Source organism: Apium graveolens, chromosome 1 (assembly GCF_009905375.1).
Source record: "Apium graveolens cultivar Ventura chromosome 1, ASM990537v1, whole genome shotgun sequence".
NCBI classification, from domain to species: Eukaryota; Viridiplantae; Streptophyta; class Magnoliopsida; order Apiales; family Apiaceae; genus Apium; species Apium graveolens.
In genome coordinates, this window is record NC_133647.1 from 92,028,131 (window position 1) to 92,048,464 (window position 20,334).

General features: G+C 35.4%; 3 protein-coding genes across 4 annotated transcripts; 2 read left to right on the forward strand and 1 right to left on the reverse strand.

The window, feature by feature from the left end:
• Positions 1–402: 402 nt before the first annotated feature.
• Positions 403–6,225, reverse strand: LOC141665074 (alkaline/neutral invertase A, mitochondrial-like). 2 transcript variants are annotated; one of them, XM_074471059.1, is made up of 6 exons: positions 5,358–6,225; positions 4,079–4,238; positions 3,510–3,721; positions 1,953–2,446; positions 1,753–1,801; positions 403–1,000 (listed from the first exon to the last, which is right to left on the reverse strand). In XM_074471059.1, exons 1-6 carry the CDS (start codon positions 6,057–6,059, stop codon positions 674–676), a joined length of 1,944 nt encoding a protein of 647 aa, XP_074327160.1. In that variant the 5' UTR covers positions 6,060–6,225; the 3' UTR covers positions 403–673. The 2 variants fall into 2 exon arrangements, with proteins under 2 accessions (XP_074327160.1, XP_074327167.1); XM_074471066.1 differs by having other exon boundaries at positions 4,079–4,278; positions 5,352–5,615.
• A 10,034-nt stretch (positions 6,226–16,259) lies between these two features.
• On the forward strand, positions 16,260–17,234 carry LOC141686234 (uncharacterized). The gene is made up of 2 exons (XM_074491302.1): positions 16,260–16,715; positions 16,947–17,234. Exons 1-2 carry the CDS (start codon positions 16,260–16,262, stop codon positions 17,232–17,234), a joined length of 744 nt encoding a protein of 247 aa, XP_074347403.1.
• A 767-nt stretch (positions 17,235–18,001) lies between these two features.
• On the forward strand, positions 18,002–19,174 carry LOC141686355 (uncharacterized). The gene has a single exon (XM_074491413.1). It carries the CDS (start codon positions 18,002–18,004, stop codon positions 19,172–19,174), a length of 1,173 nt encoding a protein of 390 aa, XP_074347514.1.
• The last annotated feature ends 1,160 nt before the right edge of the window (positions 19,175–20,334 follow it).

The following is a 20,334-nucleotide window of genomic DNA, read 5'->3' on the forward strand; positions in this document are numbered from 1 at the left end:
ATTTTCCATTTTCAGATAATAATTTCAATTGTAATATAATTGTAACATCTTATTGAAATTATTTTAGTTTTATAAATGTTAAAATTTGATTTAAAAATAATAGCTAAAAAAAACTCATGCGATGCATGAGTTTCAATATTTTTGTTTATATTTTAATAAATACAAATTTAATAAAATTCTAAAATATATATAATCAAAATTTTAATTTACTTATATGTGAATAATAAATTTAAGTTTTAATAAATAATATATATTAAAAATGAACACAGCCGGTGACAGGTGTAGTGTAGGGTAGTTTTACTAAAGACCAAATATTTAAAATTTTTGTACTACTATTTATTTGCATGATTCTATCTACCTACTCTAATCCACGCCAACAAAATTCCAAAAGTCCCAATCACAGGTATAAGCAATTGTATATATTCTATAATCATAATGCATGAATAATGCATCATGGGGGATCTATAAACTGTTTCAGCAGCTCTGGCGTATACATTTTGTATCTGAAGATTTCGTCTCAAATCACCCCATCTGCTTAATCTGATAACAATTTTGTATTCTACTTGTTATCACAGATAATAGTGTTAAAATTCTATCTGTATTTGGGGTGCTATTTTATTATTAGCTGTACAGTAATATAAGATGTGTTAACTTACATGGTGATTGGCTCTCACTACACAAGGATTTGAGACCTGGCAGCAAATCGAGAGCACCTCTTCCGGCCAGAATTACTAAGTCCACAAACACATATATCAAGAAGTTCGTAATCTTCATCCCAGAAAAGAAGTGAAGCTCTTTCCTGATTCTCCAAGAGCATTTTGGATGTTAAAAATCCAGCAATGGTCCAAGTTTGATACAGCCGAGATTGTTTTCCAACAAACTTTCCATTTCTTGTGTCGTAATATTCAGGCCAATGGTCTGCAGGAAGCTTTTTCTCAGCTAAGTCAACAGCTTTCCAAGCTAGTTCTGTTCTTCCCATCTTAATACATGCTAGAGTGAACTGGAAGGCAAAGATATATAGCATTTTAGACTTTAGCATTTTTAAAGTGTGCAGTAATAATTACTCTACTTATCTCCAACAATATTTTTATGAAACTCCCCCCTTATTTAATGCAAGGACTTGAACTCAATAATGTCAAATTTTCAGCTTCTGTTCGGAGGCAAACTCTACCAGTACTAAAAGAAGCATGCTCATTAAGTGGAGCTAAGAGTTTTTTACTGGTCTCATTTCTTTAATTATTAAGTTACCTGCGAGTGTGTCAGCTTACTAAGCGAGTTTACAAAAAGGTCATTTTCCCAGAGGGTCTCCTCATTTCTGAAGGCAACCCAGTTAAACCTCATAACCAAAATCCACCTTTTAGCAATCAAATTCTTGTTTTTTTAATTTCAAAGTTTCTCTTAATAAAAAATTATAAATTATTAATTGAGTTTAAATCATCTATTGACAAAAAGATATGAAAGTTTTTAATTACTTTGATTGGAATGCGTGGACAATGTTTTCAGGACAAGTCAATTAAGACATGTGACCAATATAAATGAAATGGAAGGCATACTAGATTACAACACGAACTGGGGAATATGGTCGTATTGAGTGAACGACTCAGCAGTACAAAAAGTTCGTGATATAGACAGCTTTACCCTTATTTATTATCATAAAGAGGCCATTCCTAGGGGTTCGTAATGGAGATATGCAGATTGCCAAATGTACAACACCTTTGAGAATCTAGAAAAAAGATATTCATTAAAATTTACCTGCCATAGAAGTGTGGGCCATGATCCACCATTATGATATGACCAAGGTCTGCAAAGGTTAACAATACTGAGGTATTAACAAGAATGAAGCACCAAAGTGATAAAATATTTTTTACAACTCCACAGTAGATGCATTTTTATTTTTTTTTGCAAAATAGGCACATACAATATAAAGAGAGTAAAGAGTTAATCAAACTCACGTATTTTTGGGGTCACTGCCAGTGATGATGCGCCATTCTTCAAATTCCAATGCAGGATAACATATCTTCATAGGCATATGCCCAACAAGATCATCCCATTTGGCGTCAATCATATTTAGAATAGAATTATTCTGCTTAGGAGTTCCCAGAGATGAAACAATGGACCATAAATTTCCGAGAGTAAAGAACCTGAAATCCATGTGAGCTGGCTGTAGATTGCCGATTAAATAACCACCTTCCTCAGGAATCCAATCCATTAGCCAATTGGGAATTTGCTCAGGGTAGATGTTAAATTTATTGGTAGCAGTTGTGGAATATTCCTCCGTCTTATAGCGGTATATCTCATTGATTTTCTTAATGTCTACCCAGTAATATTCTCTGATATGAAATGACAATGCGCTGAGTCTGTTATTTATGGCTCTCACCAAATTCTTGGATCCATCATCTAAAGTAAGCATTTCTCGAGAGCACCTTAAAGCCGAGTAGAATAAGGACTGCAGATAAAAAATTGGATAACATATATTGAGCAAATAGTATAGGGTGATTCTGTAGTGGAACTGGAACAGGCCTCTATATAATTTTAACTGCTTCAGAGTTGTAGAGTGTAGACACAGGTTAGTACACGTCATAAATAAATGACATATACAAAGCATTATTCAAGTGACTATGACTCTATGAGCACCAATTAAGGCTAAGAAATAATGCAAGACAGCATATTAATTACCAAATTTTAGCTTTTCATAATCAAGAACAAAAATATTAATAAGCTAGTTTGATATTTATACTTATTTTAAGAATATTTGTAGCATAGTACTCATTTGTTTCTATGATATATATATCTAGAAATCTTTAGATAGAGATAAAACTTTCCTCCAGTTTACTATCACACGATATAACAAATTATAGAAAGTTCAGAAAAAGTGTCCCTAAAAAAAGGCACATCACAAAAAAAATATATTTTTCCAAGTTAAAACAACAGAATAATATCCAATCTATAAAGAGCATCCTACTACCGAAACGAAATATAATTCATGCAAGTAACACTTTTTATGTGCAGAGTGGATTTAGCATATACCATAACCAAGAAATCCCATTACCACGCATAACTGGAATGGGGTCTAAATTGAAGTAATACTGATTCTAATACACTGGACCAGATGATACCAAAAAATTGGTAATATCTCAAGTGTGTTAGTTTCTAAAAAAGCTGCAGCATCTCTGCTTGATAGGAATAACTTGCTTGGAGATAGTAAAAACCGTTACTATGAAAAGTAAATAAAGTACGGTATTATGATTCAATTTGTGGTGTACAACTACACTCCTACAGTGTTTCGTAAGCTCTGAAACAGGCACAGTCTAAGTTTCTACACAGTATCCCTGAAATGCCCAAGTGTGGTAGCGAGAGAGCCTTGCGTTAATAGTCATATATATGCTACATGTGGCAAATGTAAAAATCTAGTTATGTTTAAAATTTTGAAGTGGGAAACATCACAGTATCTACAGAACAAGACTCGGTAATTATTATCAAGCTCTATATCATATGACAACTCAGCTCACCTGAATTTCTAGGGGGTGACCATGAATACCCATCCTTCGATCTATCATGCAGGACCCATCAGTCACTAACAAAGAAGGGAACATATCAAACCCATCAGACAAACATAGATTTAAAATCAGCTTTATGCCTGTCTGGACATGCACCCTTTCTTGTAATGCATAGTCACCAGTAATCTTCCCATAAGCTCTCAGCAAAATAATCCACCATAACCCTGTACAAATCAATTTCAAGAACTAATATTAATACTTTGACCCACTAAAATTTTAAAGATACATATGAGTATCGAGTTATAATCTTTACAAGTGATGTATCTTACTAATGAAAATAAAAAGAAAAGCAGTATTAATTAAATGATCAAAGACAAGCTGCACAGTCGAGGACTTTAACTCACCCCATCAGGTTTAAAATATTAAGCTAGCACTTTATCTTTGTATTTTAAGGTTTTCGGAAAAGAAAAGAGCAATTCATATATAAACACAGTGAGACACATACATATAATTCAATACACTTTGTATTCCTTATTGATGTATTCTTTTTTTGGAGCTACACACCAACAAAGTAAACGTACCAGAGTCAACAGGTGCAACACGGCCAATAGCCGACTCCCCAAAATCTGGGTCCAATACTTCTTCATACTTGTTTTCATCAAGAGGCACAGTTCTAACTTTGAAACTTGCGGGCATCAGCCCCTGCCCAGGACTGTAGCAGTCCACCGTTTTCTCCCAACTCTGTGTATGAAAAACAAGGGAATCATTAAGAATACAGGAAGTGTTGAGTAACCAGCTCATCTAAAACCTTAAGGTGTTAGAGGAAGGCCCCAATAAGATCATATATTTAACACTCCCCCTCACTCGAAAGCCCATTTTATGGGTCGAAGAGTGGAACACAAACACCCATCTTTAGGGTATTAATTGTCTTTAGTGTCCACAATAAATTGTGAGAATATTGGGGGTGGCTGAGAATCGAACTTTAGTTCTCCCGCTAGGCTAAGCTCTGATACCACGTTGAGTAACCAGCTCATCTAAAACCTTAAGGTGTTAGAGGAAGGCCCCAATAGGATCATATATTTAACAGGAAGGTTATGATCTGAATGTCTCTCGACAACCATTGACTCATAAGGTAAAATAATCCAATACTTTTAAACACAAGGAACCACCGTTTGTTCTGCAAAATGATAAAGGGAATAAATATGCACAGATAGAAACACCAATTATAGCATGATGAAAAAGCAACATATACTTAACACTAAATCAGTGGTTCTAATTACAATGCAAGCTCAACATAGATAAAATAAATAAAATTACTTTCTTGAATAAAACTGGGGGGTGGGGGGAATTAATAGCTGAATCACAAAAAAAGGTCCAATACAACTAAAATTGTCTCAGATATTGCAGGCCAAATGGACTCATATATGGTAATCTTAGTTGCAGCTATACAAGATCCGTTTATAGCTAACAGTCTTCTTACAGCCCAGTTGCAATTAAAATAAAAAGTAGTTCCATAAGCATGTTTGATTTGTATAGTATGGCTTTTGAGTTAACGATATAAAACATATTTTGTCATAATGCATTTAAAGATAGAGATAGACTATTGCTTATGTATAAAACTTCAGAGTATTGGAACATGGAACCTAAGACTAACATGCAATTTAATGCAAAGGTAAGCTCAATCACAGGTAAGAGAAAACAATGTCTACTTCCGCAGTCTGCGCAGACAAAAAGTACCAGATATTTCCTAATAAAGCATAGCATATACAGACTGAGACACATGTACAGGCACTGGAGTATGTGTAAGGGCAAAAACACACATACAGGTCTCGAGATTTTTATAAAAAAAATTATTATAACCTGCAGCTGCAATGTATGAAGGAGAAAGTTCCTAACAATCTCCCCTTCCCCCTTAAGCAAAAAAGCAAGTGCAGACGGAACAAAATCCCGTATAAACACCTGATCATAATTCAATGGTAACTTCTCACCAGGATCATTCGCAGCCAAAGTTCCCACAGGACTCCCGCAATACGAAACAACAGCTTCCCTCAACAACTTCCAAGCCTCCTTCTCAGCCTCTGTCTCCACTCTACCACTACTTACAACCACCTCACCCTCATCGAAATTCACCGAAACCCCAACATCCTTCTTCCCTTCCACCTCAAATGCAACCCTAGACTCCTCATCTCTACCAACCAAATTCTCATCCTTATCAATTACATCCACTAATGGCTTCACATTCAATCCACCTTGCACATAAATCCTCTCAAAACTATTCTCATTAACTCGACTTTCGACACTTGTCGAATTAAACCTAACACTCCCTAAACCTCTACAAATCAAACCAACCAAGACCCTGGATTCCTGAACACAATTAGGCCCAAGATTTGAGTTCTTGACTTGCCTAAACCCCAAAACCCCATCTGGGTCCTTAAGAAAGTTTCTATGTTGACCCAAATTTGATGGAATTTTGCTGAATAAATGATCAAATTTTGCAGCAGATATGAAATTAAAAGAACCCATTTTCTTGCCATGGAAGAGGATTCTAGAACAGGGTCCCATAGTTGAAGAAACCAAATGATTCTTGGAAAAGTTTCAATCTTTTTGAGTTGAAGAAGAAGATAACACTAAAGATACATATATTGTATTGTGTGTATAGAGAATATAAGGTTGGATTGTAAGTGAATGAGATTTTGTGGGGACTTGGTGAACAAATCTTTCAAGTTTTAGCGGCTGACCCTTTTGTACGGAGGTAATTTAAAGAAAGAATTTAGTTTCTGGAGATTGGGCATCTCTAATAAGGTTCTGAAGCGACTTGCCAACTTTGTCAAATCATCATATATATTAATATTTTATTTTCATTCAATTTTATATCAATTTGACAACATTCTACTCAATAGTTAGCAAACTTTAATTATTACCTATATGGTCCCTTGAACTAAATTGTAAATGATCATAAACTAAAAAAGACATTATTGATATAAACTTTTTACATTTGTATATGTATTTTAATCATTTTAGGAAGTTGTCAAGTTTTGACAATGTTGGTAGGCAATCTCTTCGCAAACATATAACTCCAATAGGATGACAATCAAGGTGCCATGTCACATAAGATTTGGCAACCCTTTGTTAACCTCTAGAGATGCTCTAAAGGAATGATATCAAATAAAGAATTCCCTAATTTCCTAGTCGGTCTTTTTTTTAACTAATTCGGTGGTGAGGCATGTATTTATTCTAATAAATTTTGGGACAAGCGATTCCAGACTTGGACCAATTAAGGAGATTGGTCAAGGTCCATTCTTATTTCAGTTCTACACGAAAGATGATAAACAATGGTTCCAAAATGGTGGTCCATGGTCGTTTGAAAATGTGATGCTGGCGTTAGAAGAAGTGAAAGCAGGTCAAAACCCAGTGGATGTGAAACCGCATTTCCTGAGTATCTGGATTCAACTTCATAATCTCCCCGTAGGGTATATGTTGGAGTTGGTGGGAAAGCAGCTTGGGATTTTTTTTGGAGAATTCTTGGAGTATGATGCAAATAACAGTGCTTCGATATGGCGTGATTGCATGAGGGTTCGTATCAAACTTGATGTACGGAAGCATATCAAAAGAAAGAAGAAAATAATAAAGAAGGATGGACAGGAATTCACAGTTCTGTGCAAATATGAGCGATTGGGAGAGTTCTGTTTTACATGTGGTATAGTCAGCCATACGGATAGGTTATGTAGAAATTATGCAGGAAATGGAGATGCTGAGGGTGGGAAGGAATGAGGGAGCTGGCTCCATGCGCCGTCGCATAGGGTGGCAGGGCAGGTACAAAGCAAGTGGCTGAGGGAGGAGAATGATGACACGTGGGAGTCCAGGATTGGTGGGGAGAATTTTGCGAGGGATTTTTTTCAAAAAAAGGTAAGGAGATAAAGGTGATGAGCAATTATAGGCAAGTAGTTGGAACAGAATCAAATGATAAGGGCAAGGATAAGGCGAAACTAAAGGAGGCTACTTTCAAGGGATTTTCAACTACTTCAAATATCTTGTATGAGTTAAATGAGGAGGATAGTGAAGTTATCCAATTGGAAGACCGAAAGCGAATGAGGGGTTTAGATAATGGGCTGGGTATTATGGAGATTGATATGGGCCAAAACCCAAGTTTTGTTCAGACAAGTCAGAAACATGGAGGAGCTGATATTTCCAGCGAGGAATTCTCAGTTTCCACACAAACTAGTCCGGCTGAGCTTGCTAGGCAAGCCAGCCATCAACAATGAATGCAATAGGATGGAACTGTCGAGGTGTGGGCTCATCTTGCACAGTTCGAGTTTTAAAGGAGATGATGATATCATAAGTGAAGGGTTTTTAGCACATAAACGCAGCGAAAACGTAAATTTAATCTTAAAAAAAACCGAAACCCTCCGCAGGATCCATGCGAAAAATAATATTTAATTCGTAGTTCAGTATGTTTATCTTAAGAAGCTTTACATTAATGGAAAGATGGAGGTCTTTAATGGCGATCCAAAAATGATGAACGGAGATCCTTAGCAGCTGCTCCTCAAGTGTGAAGCACTCCACCGGTATCCACCAAGAAAACGATGTAATGAAGGAGGAGGAGATGGAAAGAATTAGAGTTTTATAAATCTTTTTGGTTTAGGAAAAAATAGGGTTTATAATAGTATATTTATAGGCAAAATTTTCAGCTGAAAATTTTTCCATAAAATATTATTATTATTAACCCTTTATTATTCTCACTAATAATTAAAACACCTTTTAATTATTAATCCTTTTTCTAAACTCTTTAGAAATAATTCTCTCACTTGATTTAATTTCTAAAAATTAAATTCTTAATTAATAATATTAAGAACCTTTTTTTTAATTAATTTACAATCAATTAAATCTCATTTAATCAATTATTAAATTTGCCAATTAATTATTTATTTCATAAATAAATTATTATCAGCCATTATTAATTAATGCCTCCACCATTAAAACATTCTCTTTTATGGTATGACCCTGTAGGTTCAATATTAAGCCGGTAGTAGAAATAAATAATAATAAAACTATTTTATCATTATTTATATAAATTCTCTAATTCATTAAATATGATTAATTAATTAATCATATTTATTCTACATCGTGAGGGATACTTCTCAGCATATCGCGACTATCCAGATAATACGAATTCACTGCTTAGAATACCAAGAACCTATTCAGTGAGTAGTTACCGTACAATTAATTACTTCTACCCTGCAATGTCACGATTAAATACAAGACATGGAACTTGTGTCAAACCTATCTTATTTAATCACTTGCTTTCCCATTCACTATGCTTAGTTCTATTTAATGTAAATTAGAAACACCTTTCTAATTTCATTCACTCTGGCTAGAGATTCCTGAACTAACATAAGTGGATCAGCATTGAACATTCTCTTCCTACACTGGAAGGGGTAGATCCTTTATTGATCATACACTATATTCGTGTATAAATTTCTATACCCAGTAGAGCCCTTATAATTGTCCTTGAGACTAAGAACTAAACCCAAGCATAGTTCAGTGTACACAAGATGACTATGATGACCTCAAGTCTAAGGATACTTGTACAACTACCACTATGTGAACAACTGCTGACACGTGAGTGAACTCCATCAGTTGTTCAACTGTGTGAGTCATGTTCAGTGAACTTATTCTATAATAAGCACCTACATACTAGCTATAATGTCACCACACAAATGTCTTTGAGAACATACATCCTTCATAATGAAGCAAGAATAGTATGTACCGATCTTTGCGGATTATTAATTACCAGTTAGTAATCCTACGACCAGGACTATTTAAGTTTAGAGTTATCATCTTTTAGGTCTCATTATTATGATCTCATCACAATCCATAAAAAGCTTTACTCTAAACTGTGGTATATCTTATTTAAACATTTAAATAGATAGAGCCCGCAATAAAAACAAAACAAGTCTTTTATTAATATCAATGAAATAAAAACAGATTACATAAAAGTTATTCCTAAATCCTCATACATGATTGGACTTAGGACATATCTATTTCAATCTCCCACTTGTACTAAAGCCAATCACTCTGGTATCTAATACCCATCTTGTCTTTATGATGATCAAAGTGACTATGAGAAAGTGGCTTTGTGAGTGGGTCTGCTACGTTGTTATGTGTGTCAACTCTCTCGATATTGACATCTCCTCTATTTTCAACTCAGATTCACCACCAAAAATAAGAAAAATGTCCTCAGTCCTTCGCAAGTACTTAAGGATGTTTTTCACTGCTTTCCAGTGGTCTTCACCTGGATTGGACCGATATCTGCTCGTCACACTAATTGAATAAGCAACATCAGGCCTTGTACACAACATCACGTACATGATAGATCCTATTGCTGAAGCATAAGGAATCTTACTCATGCGCTCTCTTTCCTCAGGTGTCTTAGGAGACATTTTTTCGGAAAGGGACACTCCATGGCTCATCGGTATGAGACCTCTTTTGGAGTTTTCCATGCTAAACCTTTTAAGCACTTTCTGGATGTATGTACCCTGGGTAAGACCTATCATTCTTCTAGATCTATCTCTATAGATCTTCATACCGAGAATGTAGGATGCTTCTCCCAAGTCCTTCATGGTGAAGTTCTTTGATAGCCATACTTTGACTGATTGTAGCATCGGTATATCATTTCCTATAAGAAGTATGTCATCCACATACAATACAAGAAATGTTACCGCGCTCCCACTAACCTTCTTGTAGACACATGGTTCATCTATGATTTTCATAAAACCAAATTCTTTGATTGTCTCATCAAAACGGATGTTCCATCTACGAGAAGCTTGCCTTAAACCATATATGGTTCGCAGCAATTTACACACTAGGTGTTCATTTCCCTTGGAAAGAAAACCCTCTGGCTGTGTCATATACGCTTCCTCCTCAAGTTCCCCATTGAGGAAGGCCGTTTTCACGTCCATTTGCCAGATCTCATAGTCGTAGTAAGCAGCAATCGCAAGCAAAATCCGAATTTATTTTAACAGGGCTACAGGTGAAAAATTTTTCATCAAAGTCAATCCCTTGCCTTTGTTTGAATCCTTTTGCCACAAGCCTGGCCTTATAGGTCTCCACCTGGCCATCTGCTCCAATCTTTTTTTTATACCCACTTGCACCCAATAGGCTTAACACCTTCAGGCGCCTCAACCAGAGTCCATACTTGGTTGATATACATAGATTCCATTTCGGATTTCATGGCACTATGCCATTTCTCTGAGTCAACACTACTCATAGCCTCATTATAGGTCACAGGGTCGTCATCATCAATGATTGACAACTCATTATTATTCTTAATGATAAGGCCATAATACCTCTCAGGTTGACGAGACACTCTCCCTGTCCTACGAATGGGCTGTTCCACAGAAGGTTGCTCAGTCTGAACAGGTGTTTCCACTTGATCCGTAGTACTTTGTGCTTCTTGAACTTCATCAAGTTCAATTTTGCTCCCACTGTTTCCTTCAAAGATAAAATCCTTTTCCAAGAAGGTAGCATGTCTGGAGACAAACACCCGATGATCGGTGTAAAAGTAATACCCCAAAGTCTCTTTAGGATATCCCACAAAATTACATTTTACGGATCGAGATTCCAGCTTATCTGAGTCAACTTTCTTGACATAAGCTGGAAATCCCCAAATCTTAACGTGTTTAAGACTCAGCTTCCTTTCTTTCCATATCTCATATGGTGTTTGAGGAACATATTTGGAAGGCACCTTATTCAGTAAATATGCTGAGGTTTCCAATGCATAACCCCATAGGAATACTGGAAGATTCGCATAGCTCATCATGGACCGAACCATGTCTAACAAAGTTCAATTTCTCCTTTCAGATACCCCATTTAACCGTGGAGTATATGGAGGAGTCCACTGGGAGACTATACCATTTTCTTTGAGATAATCTAGAAACTCTCCATTCAAGTATTCACCACCTCGATCTGATCGAAGAGTTATAATACTGTATTTGATTTGTTTCTTCACTTCATGTTTATATTCTTTGAACTTTTCAAAGGCTTCAGACTTGTGTTTCATCAAATACACATATCCGAATCTAGATCTATCATCTATGAAAGTAATGAAGTACGAAAATCCACCAATGACTTGCGTAGACATTAGTCCACATACATCTGTGTGTACCAATCATTGCAAATCTGCAGCCCTCTCTCCATGTCCACTAAATGGAGATTTGGTCATTTTACCCAATAGACAAGACTCGCATGTAGGATATGATTCAAAATCAAAGGGGTCAAGTAACCCTTCCTTATGCAATGTCCGCAGTCTATTTTCACTAATATGACCTAGCCTACAGTGCCATAAATAGGTCATATTTTCATCATCTCGTTTTCTTTTATTAGTTTGTTCAATCTGAAATAAATCATGCTCTACGTCACATACATACAGACCATTATTTAAAATGCCACGTCCAAAAAAAACATTATCTCTAAGGATAGAACATTCATTATTCTTAATAATAAATAAAAAACCATCCACATCCAACATAGGAATAGAAACAATATTCCTCATAATAGAGGGAACATAATAACAATTATTCAAAATAATAGTCTTACCCGTAGGCATATGTAAACTAAATGATCCTACAGATATGGCCGCAACCCTTGCTCCATTGCCCATACGTAGAATCACCTCATCTTTTTCAAGAGTCCTACTTCCCTTTAGTCCTTGCAACGAATTGCAAATATGAGAACCACATTCGATATCTAATACCCAAGTAGAAATTTGACCTAGTGACATATTAACTTCGATCATGAACATGCCTGAATCAGAAGCGGTAGTCTCACTACCCTTCTTCTTCAATTCTGCAAGGTAAACCTTGCAGTTCCTCTTCCAGTGCCCCAACTTGTTACAGTGAAAATAAACAGCTAAATTAGGAATAGTCAACTTGTGAGCATCTAGTATGCTCCGGAGTGATAGTGCAGAAGACATGACAAATATAGTAAATCTGTAAATGATAAACACATAACAACACTTAGCAAATATTCAATTTCATTTCAAAAGACTATATGAATCGGGTCTTTATTCATAAGTGTCTCCCACTAGTTTATCTAATTTTTTCAACCCCCTAAGTGAAAATTAAGCATTCATAATGCTAGTGGGAATAAGGATCTTACATTCCATCACACTACCTCGGCTGTGGCACAAAATGTCATGTGATGTTCAATAGGCAGACAACTCTTGTCAATTACATCTTATGTTATTCCCTAATATAACTTTATCCTCTTGAATAAATAAGTCACGGTTGTGGCACGAAAAACTCAATATTCTAAGTCAAGTCTAACCCAACATTTCGTACAATTGAATCAGTCTCCAACGGCCCACGGCTGTGGCACTTACCGACCTTTAGATTCTAATTCAATGTACACATCTCTATGTAATAGACAAGTATTTCTTATTTCGAAATCAAAGCCCTCGGCTGTAGCACGAAACAACAATGATTTAAAAATAAGAACCACTTTCTACCATGTTGGAAGGCTATGACCGACACAAGCCCGTTGTGTCATTGACCAATTACTACTTGATATTATTTAATTTTAGAGGGATTATATTACGTTACAATCATAATCATATTATAAAGAGATTCTTCCTTTTAAATTGAATATTTCAAATCAATAATCGATAATCAGATGATTCCCAGATCGGGTGGAGCATTGTCAAGAGGCGTCACTTAATAACCCTTTCTTACAGATAGAAATCTGTTGTTGACAGAATCATCCTTTCTCTCAATATTGAAAATTTATATTCAATTACGTGTTTCATAAACACAAGAATCTCATGATCGTATTCATAATATTTATTGATAAGGCAAGAAACGATTCATATTCTAGATTTTCTAGAGCACGCCTTATATTGATTTAAGTTCACCTAAATCTATCATCGCATGATAAACATAGGCATATATCTCATATATAAAATTAAATAAACAAGTAAATGTAAAGTGCAATAAAGTAAATGTGTTTGGTTATGGCCCCATCCAATGTGATCTTTATCAAGCTCATGATAAAGATCAAGGTCAATCTAATATGGTGATGGAAATAAATACAACTATTTATTACATAATTCTTCTTTTTTGTTTAGACTTCTTGTATGCCTCGTCTTCTTCTTTGTATCACCTCCATTGAATAGCCTTCTTGAGTCTTCAATTACATTACATGATTGAAAGTAAAACTAATCTAATGAACTTACAAGAATAACTCGAGTTACATTCGAGATTTATGATTACAAAGATTGACGACATGCAAGTCATATTTAAAACCAAAACCAAAACCATGACACTAAGGTCGAAATGCCATAACCATCCACCATGCTCATACAACACATAAAAGCATGTTAAAATACATAATCTGATCTTAACATATCATATTATCCATGATTTAATCATAAAAAGAAAATATGACAAAAATCAGAAAAATCAGAATCATATCAGAAAAACAAGAATCACTGTTTACGGTCAGTAAACGACGTCAAACGCCTTACAGACGAGTCGTTGATAGCTTAAGCTATCTATTTTGTTCAGACGCTTGTTTACCTATGGAATAGGGTATTTGTTTGCGTAAATCGGACACCAAACCCAGATTTCAGCAAATCTGCAGCAGCCAATTCAGAATCCGTATCTAATATGATTCTCATAATTAGAACAAAGATAAATCATGTATATATCAGTATATATATAGATTACATAATCATCTTATGATTATACAACTCACATTAATATCATATATCAAAACCATACATATATAAGCATATTATATCAACATCAAATCATGGCGAATCACGTACATGCTCATATATCGAAAACAGTTAAACACATAAACAAATTAAAAACTTTTCGCAAGTAGCTCTGATGCCATTGAAGGGTTTTTAGCACATAAACGCAGCAAAAACGTAAATTTAATCTTAAAAAAAACCAAAACCCTCCGCAGGATCCATGCGAAAAATAAAATTTAATTCGTAGTTCAATATGTTTACCTTAAGAAGCTTTACGTTAATGGAAAGATGGAGGTCTTTAATGGCGATCCAAAAATGATGAACGGAGATCCTTAGCAGCTGCTTCTCAAGTGTGAAGCACTCCACCGGTATCCACCAAGAAAACGATGTAATGAAGGAGGAGGAGATGGAGAGAATTAGGGTTTTGTAAATCTCTTTGGTTTAGGCAAAAATAGGGTTTATAATAGTATATTTATAGGCAAAATTTTTAGTTGAAAATTTTCTCATAAAATATTATTATTATTAACCCTTTATTATTCTCACTAATAATTAAAACACCTTTTAATTATTAATCCTTTTTCTAAACTCTTTAGAAATAATTCTCTCACTTGATTTAATTTCCAAAAATTAAATTCTTAATTAATAATATTAAGAACATTTTCTTAATTAATTTATAATCAATTAAATCTCATTTAATCAATTATTAAATTTGCCAATTAATTATTTATTTATTTCATAAATAAATAATTATTAGCCATTATTAATTAATTCCTCCAACATTAAATCATTCTCTTTTATGGTGTGACCTTGTAGGTTCAATATTAAGCCGGTAGTAGAAATAAATAATAATAAAACTATTTTATCATTATTTATATAAATTCTCTAATTCATTAAATATGATTAATTAATTAATCATATTTATTCTAAATCGTGAGGGATACTTCTCAGCATATCGCGACTATCCGGATAATACAAATTCACTGCTTAGAATACCAAGAACCTATTCAGTGAGTAGTTACCGTAAAATTAATTCCTTCTACCCTGCAATGTCACGATTAAATACAAGGCATGGAACTTGTGTCAAACCTATCTTATTTAATCACTTGCTTTCCCATTCACTATGCTTAGTTCTATTTAATGTAAATTAGAAACTCCTTTCTAATTTCATTCACTTTGGCCAGAGATTCCTGAACTAACATAAGTGGATCAGCATTGAACATTCTCTTCCTACACTGGAAGGGGTAGATCCTTTATTGATCATACACTATCTTCGTGTACAAATTTCTATACCCAGTAGAACCCTTATAATTGTCCCTTGAGACTAAGAACTAAACCCAAACATAGTTCAGTGTACACAAGATGACTATGATGACCTCAAGTCTGAGGATACTTGTACAACTGTCACTATGTGAACAACTGCTGACACGTGAGTGAACTCCATCAGTTGTTCAGCTGTGTGAGTCATGTTCAGTGAACTTATTCTATAATAAGCACCTACATACTAGCTATAGTGTCAAGACATAAATGTCTATGAGAACATACATCATTCATAATGAAGCAAGCATAGTATGTACCGATCTTTGCGGATTATTAATTACCAGTTAGTAATCTTACGACCAAGAACTATTTAAGTTTAGAGTTATCATCTTTTAGGTCTCATTATTATGATCTCATCATAATCCATAAAAAGTTTTATTCTAAACTGTGGTATATCTTATTTAAACATTTAAATAGATAGAGCCCGCAATAAAAACAAAACAAGTCTTATATTAATATCAATGAAATCAAAATAGATTACATAAAAGTTATTCCTAAATCCTCATACATGATTGGACTTAGGACATATCTCTTTCAATAAGCCTGCTATCTTGTTTTTATCTGAAACATTAGCTGTTAGTAATAAAATAGAAGCTTTTGCTTTGAAGTTAGGTTTCTCTAATTTTTTCTCAGTTGATAAGTAAGGAAGGGGAGGAGGTTTGGCTATGTTCTGGAAGCATAATGTAGTGGGAAACATGTTTGACTCTTCTAATAACCACATTCAGCTCGATGTCAAAGAAAGAAATGGTAGTGAATGGCGTTTAACGGGGTTTTATGGATATCCTGAAAGAGAGAGGAGACAAGAGTCACGGAATTTCATTCGCTCACTGGCCTCAGCTTCAACACTGCCATGGTGTGTGCTTGGAGATTTTAATGACTTAATGCACAATGATGAGAAGAAAGGTAGACACCAACATCCTCAGAATTTGTTGGATAGATTTCGGAACACTATTGAGGACTGTTCTCTGATAGAAGTTGATCTTAAGGGTGGAGATTTTACATGGGAGAAGAGCAAGGGGACAACGAATTGGGTGCAAGAGAGGCTGGACAGATGCTTTGCTAGTAGTGACTGGTGGAGTAGATTCCCGTTGTGTACCTTAACGGGGTTTCATGCCATAGTTTCTGATCACGAGCCCATAAAACTCGAGCTGGTCAATACTAAAATTCCCTCGAATTAATTTCAGTTCAGATTCGAGAACACGTGGTTAAAGGAAAGTAGCTTCCATGAAGAGGTATCCAGTTTTTGGCATAATCTTCCACCTATGCATTTATTGCCTAAGTTAATAGAAGTTTCGAAATATATGGCGAAGTGGGGGAAAGGGTTTTTTCATCAATTCAGGGAAAAAGTCATTAGGCAGAAATAAATTATTGATTCGCTGAAGAACAGAGAAGATGATGATGGAGTACAAATGTATTTTGATGCGAAAGATAAGCTTGATGATCTTTTGAGCCATGAAGAAGCGTATTGGAAGCAGAGAGCCAAGTCTTTTTGGCTTAAGGATGGTGACACAAACTCCAAATATTTTCATGCAGTAGCATCCAGTCGTAAGAAACTTAATTACTTGGCAGGTCTTAAAAATGAAGAGGGTTCTTCAGTTACTAATCATGATGATATGTGCATTCTGCTGAAGAACTATTTCACCAAAGTTTTTACGGAGGATGGGGGATAACCTGTCAGCACCATTTCTGACTCTAAATTGAGAATCACGAGTGGTCAAAACTCGAAGCTTACAGAGGACTTGTCATTCGAATAATTTACGCAAGCTGTGAAGAGCATGCACCCAGATAAAGCCAGTGGCCCAGACGGGTTAAATCCTGCATTCTTTCAGCATTTCTGGGGCTTACTCGGGGAAGAGGTGTTCATTTGCTATAGACAGTGGTTGATGGAGGTGTTCTTTTCAACAGAGGTAAATGATACAACACTGGTATTGATCCCTAAAAAGAACAATATTGATGACCCCAAAGATCTACGCCCAATAGCGTTGTGTAACGTTTTCTATAAGATATTGGTAAAAGTGTTGGCAAACCATCTTCAGAAATTCCTCCCTGCAATCATATCTGAAGAACAATCAGTGGTTGTCCCAGGTCGCAATATCACAAACAACATTATAGTGGCCTTTGAAATCCTACATTATATGAAACGAAATAATAGTGGTCCAGAAGGAGAGGTTGCCTTGAAGCTTGACATTAGCAAAGCATACGACCGTGTAAATTGGAATTACTTGAGAAGCAGAATGATTAACATGGGATTTTCGGAAAAATGGATATGCTCTGTGTTACTACGTTGTCGTATTCCATCTCATTCTAAGGTTCTTTAATTGGTCCTGTAGTCCCAACTCGAGGGCTCCGTCAAGGACATCCTCTTTCACCATATTTATTCCTACTGTGTGTAGAAGGCTTATCTAATGCTTTTAAAACAGCAGTTGAGCAAGGGCAAATGGGTGGTTGTCGAATCTGCACAAATGCACCATCTGTAACCCACCTGTTGTTCGCTGACGACAGTTTCTTGTTCTTTAAAGCTACTTCTAATGAAGCTTTAACAATAAAATGTGTGCTAAATACGTATAAAAGTTGGTCGGGGCAACCTGTTAACTACCAAAAATCAGCCATCTTCTTTAGCTATAATGTTAGAATGGACAAACAGCAAGAAATCAAACAGGTGCTTGAAGTGTCTAATGACATAGGAGATAGTAAGTACCTCGGGCTTCCATCGTTAATTGGTCGATTGAAGAAATTAGTTTTCAAATATTTGAAGGAGAAAGTGATTCAAAGAATTAAAGGTTGGAGTACAAAGCTTATGTCCCGTGCTGGTAAACTAGTTCTATTAAAGAATGTAGTGCCATTGATCCCTGCTTATGCTATGTCTTGTTTTTTATTACCTAAAACGTTGGGTCAGGAAATTCAATCAATCATGAACGCATTCTGGCTGAGGTCTTTGGATGATTTCTGTGTTAATTCTATCATCACAAGCGACCTAGCAAAGCAATCGAAGGCGCGTGAGTTTTTTAAGGAAAATAGGAGGGAGTGGGATGTGGAAAAGGTGAATCTTCATTTCAGTTCTGAGGATGCTGCCACTATTGTTAATACAAGGATACTACAAGGGTGTACTAGTGACATGATTTCCTGGGTCCATACTAGTAATGGACAGTACACAGTGAAATCAACGTATTTTCAGTGGTCTAAATCTCAGAGTACTGGGGAGGGGACTTCTATATCAGTGGGATTGAAGCGACTTTGGAGACTGCCAATTCCTCACAAAATAAGAGTTTTTCTCTGGAGACTCTGTCGGAACACAATTTCAGTTCGCAATAGGCTGCGTGAAAAAGGGGTTCCGGTTACTATCAGTTGCCCAATGTGTGTAGGTGAGGTGGAACACTTAAGGCATATATTCTTTGAATGCAGCTTTTCTAAAGAATGTTGGCAATTGGTGGGGATGAACTTTGAGGCACACGATATGGAGTATGTTTCAGAATGGTTGGTTTCATTTCTTGCCTCTGGACCATTGCACGATTTAGTTACAATGCCAGCTGTTCTCTGGGGAATCTGGTATGCTCGAAACAAGTGTGTTTTTGACAACAAAACCATGTCACCTGGTATAGTCAAGTCTTGATGTTTGAAACAGGTCAACGACTGGCAGGTAGCTAATAACAAACAGGTCACTACTCATACACATGGAGATACTACAGACAGGACTGATCATAAGTGGAAGAAACCAGGGGAGGGCCAGCTCTAGATCAATGTTGACGCTTCTGTTGTGGAGGGCCGGGATTTCTTTGCGGTGGGGATGATCATTAAAGACCACCATGGTCAGTTTATTGCAGGGAAAACTTTGAAGCTTGCAGGAGGTGTTTCTGTAACGGAGGCTGAGTCTACTGGTATTTTGGAGGCGTTAATATGGGCTCGGGAGATGACAGAAGGCACCATACTGGTTGAAAGCAATAAAGCTATTAAGCGCACAAGGGAATCTAGCCAAAGTATGAGCTACCTTGTTCGCCTGCTTTTTAACATGACTAAGAAATATTCTACGATTACTCGGTTGATTTGTTGAGTTAATGAAATTTCTTTTGATAAAAAAAAGAGATAGTCTAAGCTATATGTGTTCCCTAATCAGTCCTGTCTTAATATCATCCTTTTCTTTTTATGAATTACATTAAATATTATTTTATAATGAAATACAAGCTCCGTCATCTTTGTGAATAAATTGTTACTGTCAATTATTAGACAAGTAATAAATATAAACAGTACCGAAAATGTTAAATATTTTTTTTCTCAAAAATTTCCGTAAATATGATTTATCACATGTATAATTAGCAACTTTACTAATAAAAATATCGGGCCCCAGGTATATACATATACGTCTACGAATTAAAATTAGCATATGTCAGCAAGGTCAAGAATTTTGGGATATTTAACGCTATTTATCTATGTCTTAAATCACTGAAAACTGATTTTACTATGGAGTATCTATATTATCTGATTTTACTATGGAGTATCTATATTATCTGATTTTACTATGGAGTATCTATATTATCTTATAATAGACGAAATATTAAAAATTTGGCAGGTACGGTCATTTTTTAATTTATTTAATTACTCTTATTTAGTTATATAAGTTAATTACCGTTTTACCCTTATTATATTAATAATGTACCACAATTGACACAAACATCAATAACATATCATATTCATTATATCGTACTAAATAGTAATAAATAATATGTTTGTTTGCTGGCACTTCAGATCCTATAGACTTCAAATTAAAAAATAATT